Source organism: Leptonychotes weddellii, chromosome 5 (genome assembly GCF_054177405.1).
Source record: "Leptonychotes weddellii isolate Sample4059 chromosome 5, ASM5417740v2, whole genome shotgun sequence".
NCBI classification, from domain to species: Eukaryota; Metazoa; Chordata; class Mammalia; order Carnivora; family Phocidae; genus Leptonychotes; species Leptonychotes weddellii.
Window position 1 is genome coordinate 14,329,883 of NC_138373.1, and position 15,861 is coordinate 14,345,743.

The window sequence follows — 15,861 nt, forward strand, 5'->3', positions numbered from 1 at the left end:
AAAAAAAAAAAAAAATGTAGACAGGGAGTGTGGTAATTACTGTAAGAAAGAAAATCCATCAAATATAAGTTGGAATCTCCTCTTTGATGAAATTATATATTAACTTTTTAAAAAACGTCAATATATTATTGTTTCATGGTGTTCTGCCACCTCAGCGAGGTTTGAGAATTACAACTCTGACAGCTTAGAGGATAAAACCGATCGACCCCAAGGTGTTTATGACCTAAAGGAGTAACCTCAACAAGAGGGATCTGCAATTTAAAGGCAGAGGTTGTTTATGCGGGGAAGTAGGTATGGAAATCCAGGCTGTGTTACTTTACTGAGGGCCATTTTTAGCTTTCTCGGTGACATTTTTTTTTTTTAAAGATTTATTTATTTATTTGAGAGAGCGAGAATGAGAGAGAGCACATGAGAGTGGGGAGGGTCAGAGGGAGAAGCAGGCTCCTCACTGAGCAGGGAGCCCGATGCGGGACTCGATCCCGGGACTCCAGGATCATGACCTGAGCCGAAGGCAGTCGCTTAACCAACTGAGCCACCCAGGCGCCCCTCTCGGTGACATTTAAGTGAGGGTATCATCGATGCACAAAGCTGGCCCGACTGGTAGAATTCTGTGGATCACTGACACTGTTTTAACTGCTCTTTTAAGGTGAATATGCAGGTTTTGATGAGATGCAGCCAACCGCCGAATCTGGTGGGAAAGGAAAAGTGATTAAACTTTTAAAGGACAAATTTCAATTTAAGAAAATAGTCATGATTGGAGATGGAGCCACAGACATGGAAGCCTGCCCTCCTGCTGTATGTATCGAGTGTGCTGGTTTTTTCTGGTTGTGTTTTTGTTTTAGACGGCTGATTTAGAACTCCGTAAGATTGGTGACCGTTAAACGAGAACATCTAGGTATCATTGTAAAAAACCAAAACAAATAAAACAACTTCAATCTTAGCATGTCAGCCGACTTTTTGCAAACCTAAGGAAGAAAACCACTTAGAACTTTATGACCCTGTTCCTGCCACCTCTCAGCCCAGGTGTGAGCTCCAGGTTCGGCTTTACTTCCCCAAACAATACCACAAATAATAAGACAGCTCTTATAACTGTAATCCAAATCTTAATGTCTTTATATATATAAGATTTTATCATTTGAGAGAGAGAGCATGCACGTGCATGTGAGAGAGAGAGAGCACGTGGCGGGGGGGGGTTGAGGGGGAGAAGCAGACTCCCCGCTGAGCAGGGTGCCCGACATGGGACTCAATCCCAGGACCCTGGGATCGTGACCTGAGCTGAAGGCAGACGCTTAACCCACTGAGCCACCCAGGCGCCCCTGTCCTTTTTATATTTGATAAAGTATTTCTTCATACATTATCTTCTCCTTGTTACTGATTAGGGAACTGAGGCTCATGAGGTTTGATAATGTGCCTGTGTTAAAACATTTTGTTCTTCTGAGTGAATGCTCTTTTCTGAGACTAGCAGGAAACCCAGGCTGTATAGCAAGTGTCCTGAATATCAGATGTGCCCCTTTCACGAAGGACTTTGCCCTTATCATCTCATCCTAAAGAAAAACTGAACCAAAAATATAGTGGTGAACTTTTTATTAGTTTCCTGAGATCTAAAAATAGTTGTCTCTGTAAATGATTAACCCAGAGTGGTTAAAGAATCTTTGGATCCTTTTAACTGACTTGAGTCAATTCAAGGTAAGACATCTTTAGATGATTTACAACCCACATTGGGGTTGACTAAGTCACAAAAGCTGGGCTAGTTTAACGAGGAGTGTGTGGAAGGAAAGGATGCTGAGTTCTGTCAGGGAGCTGCTCATCCTGATGTCAAGAAATGACAAAACTATAAATTCCAGAGGACCCTAGCAGTCATCAGAAGATGACATGGCCTGACTGAACCAAGCGCGAGGGTGTGCATGCAGGTGTGTAGCCCTCAGAAGTGGGCAGAGGAATGAGTGATCTGGAGGAAGGTCAGCAGCCACCGCGTGAAGGCCTGGCAGGACCGAGGGAGGGGGGCCTGGCAGGACCGAGGGAGGGGGGCAGCAGAGCAGAGTGGGGATGTACTAGGCACGGACCTGGGCCGGTCAGGGGGCAAGACCCGGCAGGAATGGGCTTTCTCTTCAGCGACTGCTGAAGACTTTACGTATCAGGCACTTGGGTGTTCCCGTTAGGTCGTGGGGAGCCCTGGAAGGCTTCTGGACAGAGAAGGAATGCATCAGTGTGTTGGGACAGCTGAGTTGATGGTGCATGCAGAAAGGGCTGCCACAGAGGCAGGAAGCTCAGTTAGGAGGCTAAATTTAACTGGAAGGTCAGAATCTTGTTATTTTTGCCCCCTAGTGTGGTCTGAAAACAAAAATGAAGAGAAAAGGCAAGTAAAAGGATTTTGAATGTCCATATTAGGTATAATGTGCCTATATCCTGGCAGAAAAAGAGAGAATACCATTTAAAAGATCAAAAAGAGAAAATACCATTTAAAAGAAGGTATCACTTGGTAGAAATTCAGGAAACAATGTAGACGTAACATTAAATAATTTTAATGGTGGAAAGCTGGAGTGCTGCTGGCAGATGGTGGGGCTGTCATCTCCTTCGGCCCAGAACAACACCCTCCCTGGCAGGGAGGTCCGTCAGATTCACACAGGGCACCTGTCAGGAGATGCCTGCTCTGGTCCTGGTTCTAGGCGCAGTGGGACTTCAGCTGCACCCCAGGCTTCTCTTTCATCTTCCCTCTTTGAGATTGCCTGGCTGGGCCTGCATCCAGTTGAGAACTAAAGACATTTACCACCTGATGGGATTTTATCTTTGTAAGCAATTTTATTGGTTTTAAAGGGGCTTGATTTCTCCTGGAAGCCTGCAATGTCCCCAGCCTGAATGGATTTGCAGCGTGGTGCACTGACTCATTCATTCTTGGGACAGGGGAGGCAAGGAGGCTCCCAGGGAGCTGGGGGGGCACCCCCTCGAGGCTCGGCTTTACCTCTCTTTGCACAGTTTATTCTTTCAAATAACACTTACTGCCCCAGGTGCTGCTGTATCTTTTTTTTTTTAACTCCTTTTTTTTTTTCCCTCTTAGGATGTTTTCATTGGATTTGGAGGAAATGTGATCAGACAACAAGTAAAAGACAATGCAGAATGGTACATCACTGATTTTGTAGAGCTTTTGGGAGAACTGGAAGAATAATATCAATTTTTATACGGTTCATAACAACTTCAGGTTAATTTTTTAAAGTTACACAGTTTGATACCGTTTGCTTACAATTGCCTATTACAACTTAATGTATAGATTTGGTACTGATTATCTGTACTTCCAAGTAAACTATGGAAAATTGCTCTTTTTTAACTGCAGTCCCAGCATTAATATGGCCATTAATTACCTGGAGAGTTTTATAATCTGAGTTCTTTATGTATTTTCCTAGCGATATTTTATTTGAAACCTTTTAAAGGTGGATAGTAAATGAAACACCTTCCCTATTGGAGATATGGGTTAGGCAGCATTAAGTGAATGTTGGTTTTCCCTTTGGTAGGTAAATAAAAGTTCATCCATATATCAGTACAGATTGGTGCCTTGTCACTTTCTGCCTATCGTGATTTCAATATCAAGTATTTCAAGCACTTTCAGTGTTTGAGTAGAAACAACCTCCAGGCCAGGAACCAAGGAGTTGGAGACCCCACCCTGCTCACAGGGCATCCTGCTGGTCACCGCGCAGCCCCCACCAACCCTCACACTGGGCCAGAGGGCTGGAGATGCTTTCTTAGCTCTTGGAATTTGTCATATTGGCACTGTTACAAAGGCTTTAAAAAAATGGAGCCTTAAACAAAAGTAGTGACCTTAAAGAATGGGCAGTCGTTAAGCGTCTGCCCTCGGCTCAGGTCATGGTCCCAGGGTCCTGGGATCGAGCCCCGCATCGGGCTCCAGCCCCGCATCGGGCTCCCTGCTCTGCAGGAAGCCTGCTTCTCCCTCTCCCACTCCCCCTGCTTGTGTTCCCTCTCTCGCTGTCTCTCTCTCTGTCAAATAAAATCTTAAAAAAAAAAAAAATGGGCATTTGATAATCACATGAAGTAAAAGAACTAAAAACACATTTTACTCATCCCAAATGAGTTTCGCCTTAAATGTATTAAGAAATACCTCCTAAGAGCCTATATGAACCATTCTTTCTTAACAGAGGACTTGGAAAGACCTGAAAGCCAGGTTTGTGTTTATTTTGTGCAGTGCCAAGAAAGAGAAATTTCAGAACATGCTTCGAAAGTATGCGGTTATATACCCTCCCTGGCAGAAAAATGGGGGAGGATAAAGCACAGGTCTAGGGAGAGGCATGCAGTCGACAATTTGGCAGAAAAGGCCGGAAGGGTTTAATACAGGAAATTACTTGAAAAACTTATAATTCAACCAAATAATCAAATTTGGTCAAATAATCAGGTAATTATGTAGCCAAATAACCAAATCAGATGAATCAGAGTTCCTTCCAAATCCGAGTTGCGGGCGGAGAGCCGTGACAGGTGTGGCAACGTTTAAACGAGACCCCACCCGACGAGGCGGTGAGGATGCTTGCCGGCAGCTCGCCCGCACGCCGTTCCGGGGCTTGGGCCCTTGGAGCCGAGCCGAGCTCCGGGCGGGCCCGCGCGGGCCGCCTCTGCGGAGGGCTGCGCACTGCCGTCCCCCAGGGACCCAGCGCGGGAGCGGGAGCGGGAGCCGCGGGCGGTGGGCGGAGGACCCAGGAGCCTTTGGCCCCTAATGCTTCCGAGGCCGGCCTTCCCCAGCTCAGCGGCCCGGACAGGCGGTGCGTACTGGATTTGGCTCGGAGGCGTCCGATCGGCCGGGAGACCGCGTGCCCACGTGGAACCTCTTCAGCCGGTTACACAAGCGCTCTTGGCCACGGCGAGCAGCGCGCACAGCCGCCCCTCTGTCGTGTTGGCGTGAGTCTGGAAGGACGCCAGCACTGCGCGAGCGTCTTCCACGCTTTTCGAATTCTGCGCTCACAGCAAACAGCCACGGAACGGCCCTCCCGAGAGTGCCGGACGTGATGGTAATAGGACAGGAGGCAGAAAGTGTCGGCAGTGTGATGCGGCTTCCTGTCCTTGTGACGTCATTTTTCATTCTGATGACGCACCCTGCTTATGTAAACAGAGAAAGGTAAGACTTGGGGTCGTAAAGTTAAGAACTGAAGTTTTTCGTGGTATTAAGTTGAGACGGTACAAGTCCCTCAAAGCTTTTATCTGCTTAAAAAAGAGAGAACCCCATGGCATTTATCTCCTACGCCAGCCCCCTTCTCTGGTTTGCTGTTACGATTCTTCTCTCTCTTCTCCTGGAGACAAGTGTTTCGCCATGACTCCTAGGGCGGACCCCTGGGCTGTCACTCCCAAGAGCTGGGCAGAGCATCCCAGACCTGGGGCAGGAGCCTTGGAGGATTCTAGAGGATTCCAGAGATTCAAGTGGTCGGCCTCAGTAAATGTGGGCACCAACATAATGGCTTTGGCCTCTGTGACCCTCAGGATCCTTACGATCAGGTTCAGAAAACCTGGGCGGTGATCTGGCCACATGTCACACTGCTTACTTTCACATTTCCCAGGTGTTTTCACATGTCCTCATGTGATTCTCACAACCCTGAGGTCAGCAGTATAGATATCACTGTCCTCTTCTTAACAGGCAGCAGCAAGCTCACAGAAGTTAATGACTTTCAGAGCTGGAGCTCGGGCCAATGACTTCCACAGCATTCTTTATCGTGTGCGTTACTGGAGAGTTAATTTACTGGGGCCAGGAGAATCTACCGTAAGCTAACACTTAACACTATGATCACAGGTGTTAATGTATATTAATGCAGTAGATGAGATTTTATTCCCTAGGTTGGAAGACCTGTTTCACACAATATTCAAGTGGTTTCATTTTTAATGGTCATTGAACTCTGCAAAAAGTACTAGTTTTAGCACTAGTTAAGAGAGGACCATTCAGTACTTTGCTGATCAGTTTCCACCTCTGAACATATTTTGATGTATGTTTATTATTCTCCTTTTGAATTGTTTTTACTGAGTTTACCTAGGCATGTATCTTAATTTCCAAGGATCGCTAGAACTTGCATCAAAAATAGTATGAATAAAGACAGTGCCCTGCTTTCTGAGAGCCTCATGTATTTTCCAGTTGGAGCTGACAGTCTCCATACTTTCTCTTTTAAGATTTTATTTATTTATTTATTTGAGAGAGAGCACATGAGAGGGGGTTGGGTCAGAGGGAGAAGCAGACTCCCCGCTGAGTGGGGAGCCGGATGTGGGACTCGATCCCCGGATTCCAGGATCATGACCTGAGCCGAAGGCAGTCGCCCAACCAACTGAGGCACCCAGGCGCCTTCCATATTTTCTCTTTTCTTATCTTCCCTTTCTCCCTCTCTCCATTTACTTTCCCCCTCCCTTCCTTCTGTCCATTCATCAAGCACATTATTGAACATATGTGTCCCAGCCAGAAACTGAAGGTATCAATTTAATAAATACAATGTGGAACTGAAGAAAAGGCTCTTTCACAGGCAGCCATGGTATGAATAAGGGGGAAAGAAATAGGTTCTGTCAAATGTTGGTTTTAGGAGAGCAAAGTGTGGGTCCTAGAGGGCTTTTAAAAAGAAGTAGGGATGATATCACATAAATGATAATTAAAAATGAGTGGGCTTGTGCAAGTAATATTCACCAGACTTACACCCAACAAATGGAAAATGAGTTTGGAAGTTTTGAATATTCCTAATGAAAATTCGTAGGACAAAATAATACAATTCATTCTTCTATGGGCATTTAATAAAAGGATTTGACAAATTGGGCAGGAATTGGTAAAATAGTGATTATTTGATAAATTAGCATAATGAGAGAATGTTCTTGTAAGTCACCGAGTGACCGCCTTGTTACTCAGTTAGTGGTCAGTTTTCAGACCTCCTCTATCCCAGTCTTGCAGCAGCATTTGACACGGGTGGTCTCATCCTTGATGGACTTTGTTCACTTAGCTTTCATGACATCCCACTTCCTTGAGTTTTTTCCTATTTCCCTGATGGGTTTTCACTCTCTTCCTGGCTCCTCCTTACCCTGGCTGTCTTCTCTGTCTACACTCACTCCCCATAAGACTTTAAATTCTATATGCAGACAATTCATAAATGCCTACCTCCAGGTGAGACTGCTCTCCTAAACTGCAGAATTCACATGTGCCTACCTGATATCTCCACCTGGGTATCTGCATAGACCATCTCAAACTCAGTATGAGCAAAACAGTTCCTGATCTTCACTTCCCCAGATCTGTTGCACCTACTCCACCTACAGCCTTCCATCCTTCCAGTTGTGGAGGACAAGACTTCGGTCACTTGATTTTTCTTTCATTCACATTCCGCAATCATTCGTTCAGGAAATCTTCTTGGCTCTGCTGTCAAGATAAAATCAGAATTTCACCATTCTCCCTACTTCCACTGCTACCCCTAGTCCAAGCCACCATTTAAAATGTAAGTCAGATCATGCCCTTCCTCTGCTCAATACCTTCCAGTGGATCCCATCTCAAAGTAAAAGTCAAGGTCCCTCCAGGGGCTCCCAGCACTCTACTGATCCAGCCCCAGGACCTCTGGCTTCCCTCACCAAGTCCTCCCTCTCCTGTTTCAGCCACTGGTCTCCACCGCTCTAGTGCATGCCAGGCATGACCCTGCTGTAGCCATTCCCTCAGCATGGTGGGATTCCCTTCCAAACGCTGGCTAACTTTGTCACCTCCTTCACGTTTTTGCTTAGATGTCAGCTTTTCAGCGAGGCCAACTCTGACAATACTGCATACCGCCTCTCGCAGCCCACCCTTAGGTTCCTGATCTCCATTACCCTGTTCTACCTTCCCCCACTAGAACACGTATCAACTTCTACCATATCATGTAACTTAAGGGTATTTTATATTTTAATTGCTAGTCTCTTCTCAATTGGACTGTAAGCTTCACAAAGGCAGGGATCATGTTTTGTTCATGATGTTATTCCCTGTGTCTGATGCTTGGCACTAACAGAAACTCAGTATTTGTTGACTTGAAGGAAGACTAAAGCCTAGCGTGAGGCAGGCTGCTTTGTGAAATCCAATGACTTAATTGGGACAGAAATTCCTCTTCCTAGAGTAGGGTATATTCTGAAAGAGCTCCATTTTACAGTCAGTTTGTTGCTCTGTGCTTTTCTGAACAGAAAGCTCCTTTAAGAAAGCAACACAAAAAGAGAAAAGCAAAGTTTCTGAAAGAAAACCTCATTCTTGCATATTCTGTTTGGCATCTGGACATCATGGTGCTCACCAACCGAATGGCCCCTGGATAGGGAGTTGGGTGGATGATGCAATTTAGAGAGCCTCATCTAACTCATCCACCAACTGTGAGCTCAGTTGTGAGGGTTAATTTTATAGGTCAACTTGATGGCCTAAGGGATGTCCAGGTAGCTGCTAAAACATTATCTCTGGGTGTGCCTGTGAGGGGTGCTCCTGGAGGATTAGCATTTGATTCAACAGAATGAGTATACACATCCTCCTCATCGATGTAGGTGGGCATCTGATCCATTGGCGGCCCAAGCGGAACAAGGCAAAGGAAGGGCAAATGTAGGCTGTCTGCGTGAGATGGGACGTTCATCTTCTGCTCTCAGATACTGGAGCTAGCTCCTGGTTCTTGGGCCTCTGACCTTGGACTGGGAGTTAAACCATCAGCTCTCCTGATTCTCAGGCCTTTGGACTTGGGACAGAATTATACCATTGGTTTTCTTGGTTCTCTAGCTGGCAGATGGCAGATTCTGGGACTTCTTGGCTTCCATAACCATGAGCCAATCCCTGTCTCTTCTTATGCATATCTTATCTAGATATCCTATTGGTTCTGTTTCTCTAGAGAACCTTAACGCCCCAGTGAATGATAGAAAATTCCGGACTTCTGCAGCGTTCAAGTCCACACAAGTTGTAAGTGAAAATTCCCTCCGTTCCTAGCAATTTTTTCCCAGTTCCGAATAGCTAGATCACCAGTAAAGCTAATTCACCAGTAATACTAATTCTACCATTTTTCTTTATATAGTGTAGAAAGCAGTTTCATATAAATAATTCATTCACATCCTACAAACATGCTCTGAGCATCCAGTCAGTACAACTGCTAAAATGCAGGTCTTCTATGCTGGAGCTACCCATCCCTCCTGCTTCCCATGGCACTAAGGAGTTACAAAGATTCAGAGCTGAAGGGATGTTAAATGCCATCGGATTCCACCTCCCCATTTTATGGATTCAGGGAACTGAACACCGAAGACGGGAAGTACCTCGTCAAGGAGCAGAGCCTGGACTTGGAAGCGCTTGTTCTTCTACCAGCTGACCCAGCCCCCCAGGCCCCAAGCCCTGGTACAAACACCCGGTCCTCAAAACACTTCGCTAAACGGCTAGGGGGACGCTGAGGAGCTTTCTTAGCATTTTGCTCTGTAGACTCACATATGCCCACTCAGCAGGGACAAGCTGTTTTTCAAGAGGGACAGGGTCATTTTCAGCACAAGTTCAGTAAAAAAAAAAAAGATTGCAAACAAGTAATATGTGAAAATCAAGAGGATTTTATTGATTTTTATAGGTTCTTGGAGAAAACCATTCACATGTAAAAGTTTGACATTTGCTATGAGATTTATTCACACTTTATTTTACACATAAATCCTTTAATTTGGGGGTCAGACATAAGTTTTCACTTCAACGGGACTTTCACATGATGACAGTCACAAAATAGGCACACTGTGTTAAAAAAACTAAATCAAACAGAGCTAGACAAAGTATGCAATTTATTCCAACTTAAATCTCAACATGCACCACCCCTCATACATGATCTTGGAAGTATCTGCTATGAGCTTACTAAAACATTAACTACAGAATGTCTGAGGTCACAAATGATTGTTTACAAAATAAAACCTCTTTTCCTAATGCTACTCATTTTATTATAGAAAAATATTACAAATAAAAATTAGTGCTATTCAAGGTGTTCATTTCAAAATCACATATGATACACGGTTCAAGCCATTATTTCCCCTCATATCGAGCTATCACAATACACTATGTAAAGACTGAATTACTGAATAAGTGTACCTTAGCAACCACCACCAGCTTAGTAATGACATGTCGTTTACTATGCCAACTGATTAAAAATGAGAGTGAATTAAAACATTTCAGGTATTGGGTACGCTCTTAATTTGTTCCGAGTCTGAGGCTCAGAAAAATTGCTAGAGTAACATGACAAAATTTATATTTCTTCCTGATACAAGAAATTTGTCTAAAAATCTGTAACTATAAAACAGATTTGCTTTTTATAAAGAAATTGCTAACTTTTTTTTCATGGTTAGGTTCCTATTTGGAGAGGATTCAAATTTTAATTTGGGCCCTCTTTTCCCAGAGGGTGGAGAAGGGTGCCTGGTAGTATAAGGTGTATGCAACTAACATAGGGATGTTTCAAAGAGGACTACAGAGCACTGTTACAATCCAACTCTAAGTTTCCTTCTTGTGATTATGTAAATTTTAAAGAAAAGAGGTCTCTCGTAAGCTATATACAGCAGTTTACACTTCAGTGTTTCTTTTTCACTTGATATACAATTAAAATTAATTTATGACAAATACTTGTCACATAAATTTATGTAGGCACATCTAAAATCTGTTTACTGGAGGGGTGAGGTCTTCAGTGGGATCATGATTCTGGATTCCATTTCCTGAATAAGTGGGACTGAAAACAAGGATCAAGATTATTGTGCTTGTTCTTTTCTACACAGATTATGGTAAATGTACAGTAACAAACAGGTTGCTGAGAATGTTCAGAAGACATGCTGCTTGGAATCAGAACAGAGTACCGGAAAACAGAGAACTGATCTCAGTGACAGAAATATACAAGCTAATGGTAGATCAGTTAACATCCCAGGAGATGTTTTTAAAATTAAAACAGATTCTATCTGGAGATCTGTTTCACTTGTCGGAACTTAGGAAAGTCCACGTTGTAACAAAAGTGGTGCTTTCTCAAAAGGTTGAGAACTCTGAGCTAAAATAAAGTTATATAAAATCAAATCAGACTGCATGTGACTGGATAACCAGCACTTCTAAAACTCACTGCTGAGTCAAATACGCCTCTGGGAACTGATGAACATGTAAGAATAAGCAGCCAGTCACATACAATTATATGATGTTTGGAACTAAAAGACAAGATAATACTTATTTTCTGGAACAAGTAGTATACGGGCTTAAATGTACCTGACATGCCACATGATTGGTACTTATTACTGTGTCAGTATTACTGGGTTGTATTCAGCCCAATTGTTCTTATAAAAATCAAGCCTCCAGGATTTCATAGTATACGTGTACACGGCTATCCATGCCCATGCATACACATGTACACACCAAAAGTCAAAATGTCAAATTAATTTTCAAAATTACTTTTTAATTGCTGTATTATAATGTTTTGGGGAATAGATAACTTTGATGAGAAAGGGAAAGCTTAGAAAAAAATTGTGTAATAAATATTCAGAGAATATAGAAAAGTACAAAAAAAAGTAATGATGGAAAATTTCCAACATACAAGTGTCTGAAAACTGTACCAGACAATATACACACTTGCTATTTTTTTTTTAAGATTTTATTTTTAAATAATCTCTACACCCAACGTGGGACTTGAACTCACAACCTTATGAGATCAAGAGTCACACACTCCACTGACCAAGCCCACCAGGCGCCCCCCACACATACTTGAAAGAATGAAATTTCCTTATTGAAAAGAAGGCATGTAACTATTAAGGAAAAATCTGACTATTCTCCATCCCCCCAACCTTATGATTCACCATCCTAGAGCAACATACTATTTAACAACAACAACAAAAAACCAAAAAACATATTAGCCTTGGGGGGAAAGAACATAAAACAGTAAGATGAGAAGAATGACAGATTTTATGTTTATGAAAGTATTACCTGTATAATATACCAATTCTTCCCAGCCATGTTTATGCCATGCTGCATTCCGTATATCTTCCCTGGTTTGAAGATCCTTGTAAGCTGAAAAAGAACCACACAGGCTTAAACCCAACAAAATGTCCTGCATTCCACTAGTATGTCCATCAAGTCAGCTGCTCAGCTAGTTTTCTCAAAGAGACCACTCTGGGGATTTAACAATAAGCTGAGATCACTGTGAGCTGGTCACTCTGAGCAAAATTATGTTAGGCCTTGTGAGAGAAGCAAAATAAACAACTCTTTAAATTTGAAAATCTAGTGGATCCAAGATCTACCTTTCAAACCAAGTGAATTTCTTCAATAACACGTTAAATTCATAATCAGAAACCGTCAGACTACAGATAAGCAATATTTGATTCCATTTTGCTCAACATTTCCAAAGCACTACAATGATGTGCATGACAGGCCGTGTTCAATGCAGTGGAGAGCAAAAAGACAAGTGAAGGCAAGGTCAGCCCCTGCTGAGCACTGTGGTATATTTGAGAACAAAGCCCACAAGAGCACGGAGGAGAGAGAGCTGTCTGGAGGGTGTGATTTGACCAGGTGGGTCTCGAAGGTTGCAAAGAATGTCGACAGGAACAGAAGAGAAAGCTGCTCCAGGTGGAGAGAAGAGCATGGTCAAAGCCATCAGAATCTTCGGTGTCATGTGGTACAATTCAGGTACCTCATCTGGGTGCCTTGGTTTCTGATTCCCAGCCTAGGCAACCTCCTTCCAAGTTCTCACCAGGGAAATACCTCCTAGGCATCTTGACAGGGGGTCAGTCAAGACAAAGACAAGAATCAGGGCTTCTAGTTTCTATTCTGGGACACACACCTGTTCTCCACAAGACTTCCTTTTCCTGATGAGAAGACCTACCCTTGTAGGCCTAGGAGTTTAACCATCTAAAGTTTCCCTCAAGTAGTAAAGGAATATACATTTATTACATGCAATTTTGAAGATGCTGAAAAACAGAAGGAAAACAAATCTTGTACCTCTCACCACCCAGAGCAAAACACTTAGCATTAACGTGACAAGAAGCAGCATTCCAACTGAGGTCAGGTACATGGCAGGTGCACTGTGTGCTGACCCCTTGCAGGGAACACAGGTTGGGGAGGGCTGTGTTCTTATTTTTTCATTTCAAATTTTAATTTTCTTAATTAAAAATTTATTATTATGGTAAAATATGCACAGCCAAATTAACTATTTTTTTTTAAAGGTTTTATTTATTTGTCAGAGAGAGCGAGCACAAGCAGGGGGAGCGGGGCAGGCAGAGGGAGAAGCAGACTCCCCTCTGAGCAAGGAGCCCAATGTGGGACTCGATCCCAGGACCCCGAGATCATGACCTGAGCAGAAGCCAGATGCTTAATGGACTGAGCCACCCAAACACCCCAGCAAAATTAACTTTTAACCATTTTATTTATTTATTTATTTTTTAAAGATTTTATTTATTTATTTGACAGAGAGAGACACAGCGTGGGAGGGAACACAAGCAGGGGGAGTGGAAGAGGGAGAAGCAGGCTTCCCGCCAAGCAGGGAGCCCGATGTGGGCCTCGATCCCAGGACCCTGGGATCATGACCTGAGCCGAAGGCAGATGCTCAATGACTGAGCCACCCAGGCGCCCCAACTTTTAACCATTTTAAAATGTACAATTCAGTGGCATTAAGTACATTCACAACTGTCCCCTTCATTATTATCCATCTCTAAAACTTTTTACCATCACAAATTAAAACTCTATCCACTGAACACTAACTCCCCATTCTCCCCGCCCCCTCAGCCCCTGGTAACCTCTACTTGGCCTTGTCTCTATGAATTTGCCTATTCTAGGCACCTCATGTAAGTGGAATCTGATGTTTTCAGGGTTTATCTATGTTGTAGTATGTGCCGGCATTTCACTCTTTTTTATGGATGAATGCGTACGTACCACATTTTGTTTATCTGTTCATCCGTCAATGGACATTTGGATTTGGGGAGGCTTTTATTTTATTATTGTTTTCTGTTAGCGAGGCTTTTAAAGGTGGGAGGCACTTGAGCATATACATATTACTGGGGAGGGAGCCCCTAGATGGGGTGGTGCCGGAGCAAATGGATGGAGCAAGGCCTTGAGGAAGGTGGGGAAGGAGTGGCATCAAGTGCGAGGGTAAAAGGAGAGGTGCTACGTGCTAGGAAGACCTGCTTTGAAGCCAGACACGCCCAAGTCTGAGCCTGGTTCAGTGACTCGACAGCTGCAGCTTCTAAGTGATTTATTTATCATCCATGAGTCACAGGTACCTCACTGTGGTCTGTGGTTGTAGGGATTAAAGAGAATGATGCTTAAAATAACCAACACACTGGAGGTGCCTGATCAGTGTGGTTCTCTAAAAAGTATGGAAAAGTGAGGCTAAGTTTTTGGGGCAGGCAATTGAAAATTCATTTCTGCATATCTCAATACTTTTTCCTGTAAAGGAGGAAGCAGGCAGTGGACATTTGGGACACTAACTGGGGACAACAAAGGAAGGCAGAGAAAGGCACCGCCTCAGAAAAGACACGAGCTGCAATCTGGTCACTTTCCAAAGCTGAAGCACCACATTGTTCCTAGCTTCTGCGTCTGCGCACGGAGGATGATCTTGGTGGACACCTCTGCATCTTGCTGTTGCTGTGTGAAACCTCAAGTCCTTCCCGCGGGACAGAGTTAAGGGCCTGGGACCCCCTGGTGCCTGCCTGTCTCCTCCTTCACCTGGGAGTTCCCATCCAGACACACTGTAAGCCCTGACATGAGTGCAGTCCCTGCGCTCATGTACAGAGGACGTGTGGGAAGGTGTGCAGGCGCCAAGCCTGAGAGGAAAGTGAGCAAAGGGGACAGGCCTGACTTTTCAGTTTATATTCTCCAGACAGAACACATACTATTTAAAAATAATAATAATAAAAATGATGTCACCCCTACCTCAAACCCAGAAAGGGTTTATGTTTAGCATAATCTCTAAAGGCAGATTTTAAAGATGTGTTTCCAAATCTGTTACATGTGAAAACTTTTCCTTCCTTCCTTCCTTCCTTCCTCCCTCCCTCCCTTCGAAATTTTATTTATTTTGAGAGAGAGAGAGAAGGAGAGAGAGAGAGCACAAGTAGGGGGAAGAGCAGAGGGGGAGGGAGAGGGACGGGAAAAGAATCTCAAGCAGACTCCTTGCTGGGCATGGAGCTGGACCCGGGGCTCGATCTCACGACCCTGAGATCATGATCTGAGCCAAAACCAAGAGTTGGACGCTTAACCGACGGAGCCACTGGGTACTCCTTGGTGCAGGGTTTTCAATTGCTCACATGCCAGGGAAGCCCTATGTGTGCATCTGAGCTGAGCACCTGGTCGAAGCAGTGACTGATGGGGGTCTCCTCCCCAGACCCTGAAGATTTGGCGGGGGAAAGGGGTTCCCATTCAGACTTAGGTCCCCGGCAGCTCTCCTACCATTTAGCCAGTCTGCACGATTTCATTTTCTGACCATTTTTTATAATCTCCCATTTTCCCATCACTGTTCTGGCCCTTCCTTCCTGCCTTTACCTGCCAAACCATTTAGACCCTATTCACCTTTTACTGATTTCCCCCAGTTACATGTAAGTTTATATCCCCTTAAGTGCTGGGGGTGCCCCTATGTTACTGATCACACACACTGCCTCGTGGCAGGTCCCCCGTGTTGGCTTTCCCCTCCTCAGACCGTCACCAGCCTCTGTGCGCCTGCCGTGCCCACACAGCAGGCAGACGGTGCAGCATGGGGTGCGACCGGACAGGCCAAACCAATACCTCGGCTGATTAATATGGTCTAGAAATGAGTTATGCTTTTCATTTTTTAAAAAAGTAGGCTCCACACCCAACGTGGAACCCAATACAGGGCTTGAACTCATGACCCTGAGATTAAGACCTGAGCTGAGATCAGGAGTCTCAGCTGAGCTTCATTTTTTTTAACTTTTTTT

At 44.2% G+C, this 15,861-nt stretch overlaps 1 protein-coding gene and 1 long non-coding RNA gene across 2 annotated transcripts in view; one reads left to right on the forward strand and one right to left on the reverse strand.

Annotated features, from left to right (window-relative positions):
- Nucleotides 1–5,052: 5,052 nt before the first annotated feature.
- On the forward strand, nucleotides 5,053–9,724 carry LOC145721534 (uncharacterized). The gene is made up of 2 exons (XR_014145262.1): nucleotides 5,053–5,113; nucleotides 8,806–9,724. It is a non-coding gene; the product is annotated as an uncharacterized LOC145721534 (long non-coding RNA).
- Nucleotides 9,509–15,861, reverse strand: part of NIPSNAP2 (nipsnap homolog 2) — a 30,695-nt gene continuing 24,342 nt past the window's right edge. The window contains exons 9-10 of the mRNA XM_081819649.1: nucleotides 11,906–11,989; nucleotides 9,509–10,676 (exon numbers count right to left, since the gene is read on the reverse strand). Coding sequence (XP_081675775.1) covers nucleotides 10,612–10,676; nucleotides 11,906–11,989 — 149 coding nt within the window. The 3' untranslated portion in view covers nucleotides 9,509–10,611. The remainder of the gene's footprint in view (nucleotides 10,677–11,905; nucleotides 11,990–15,861) is intronic.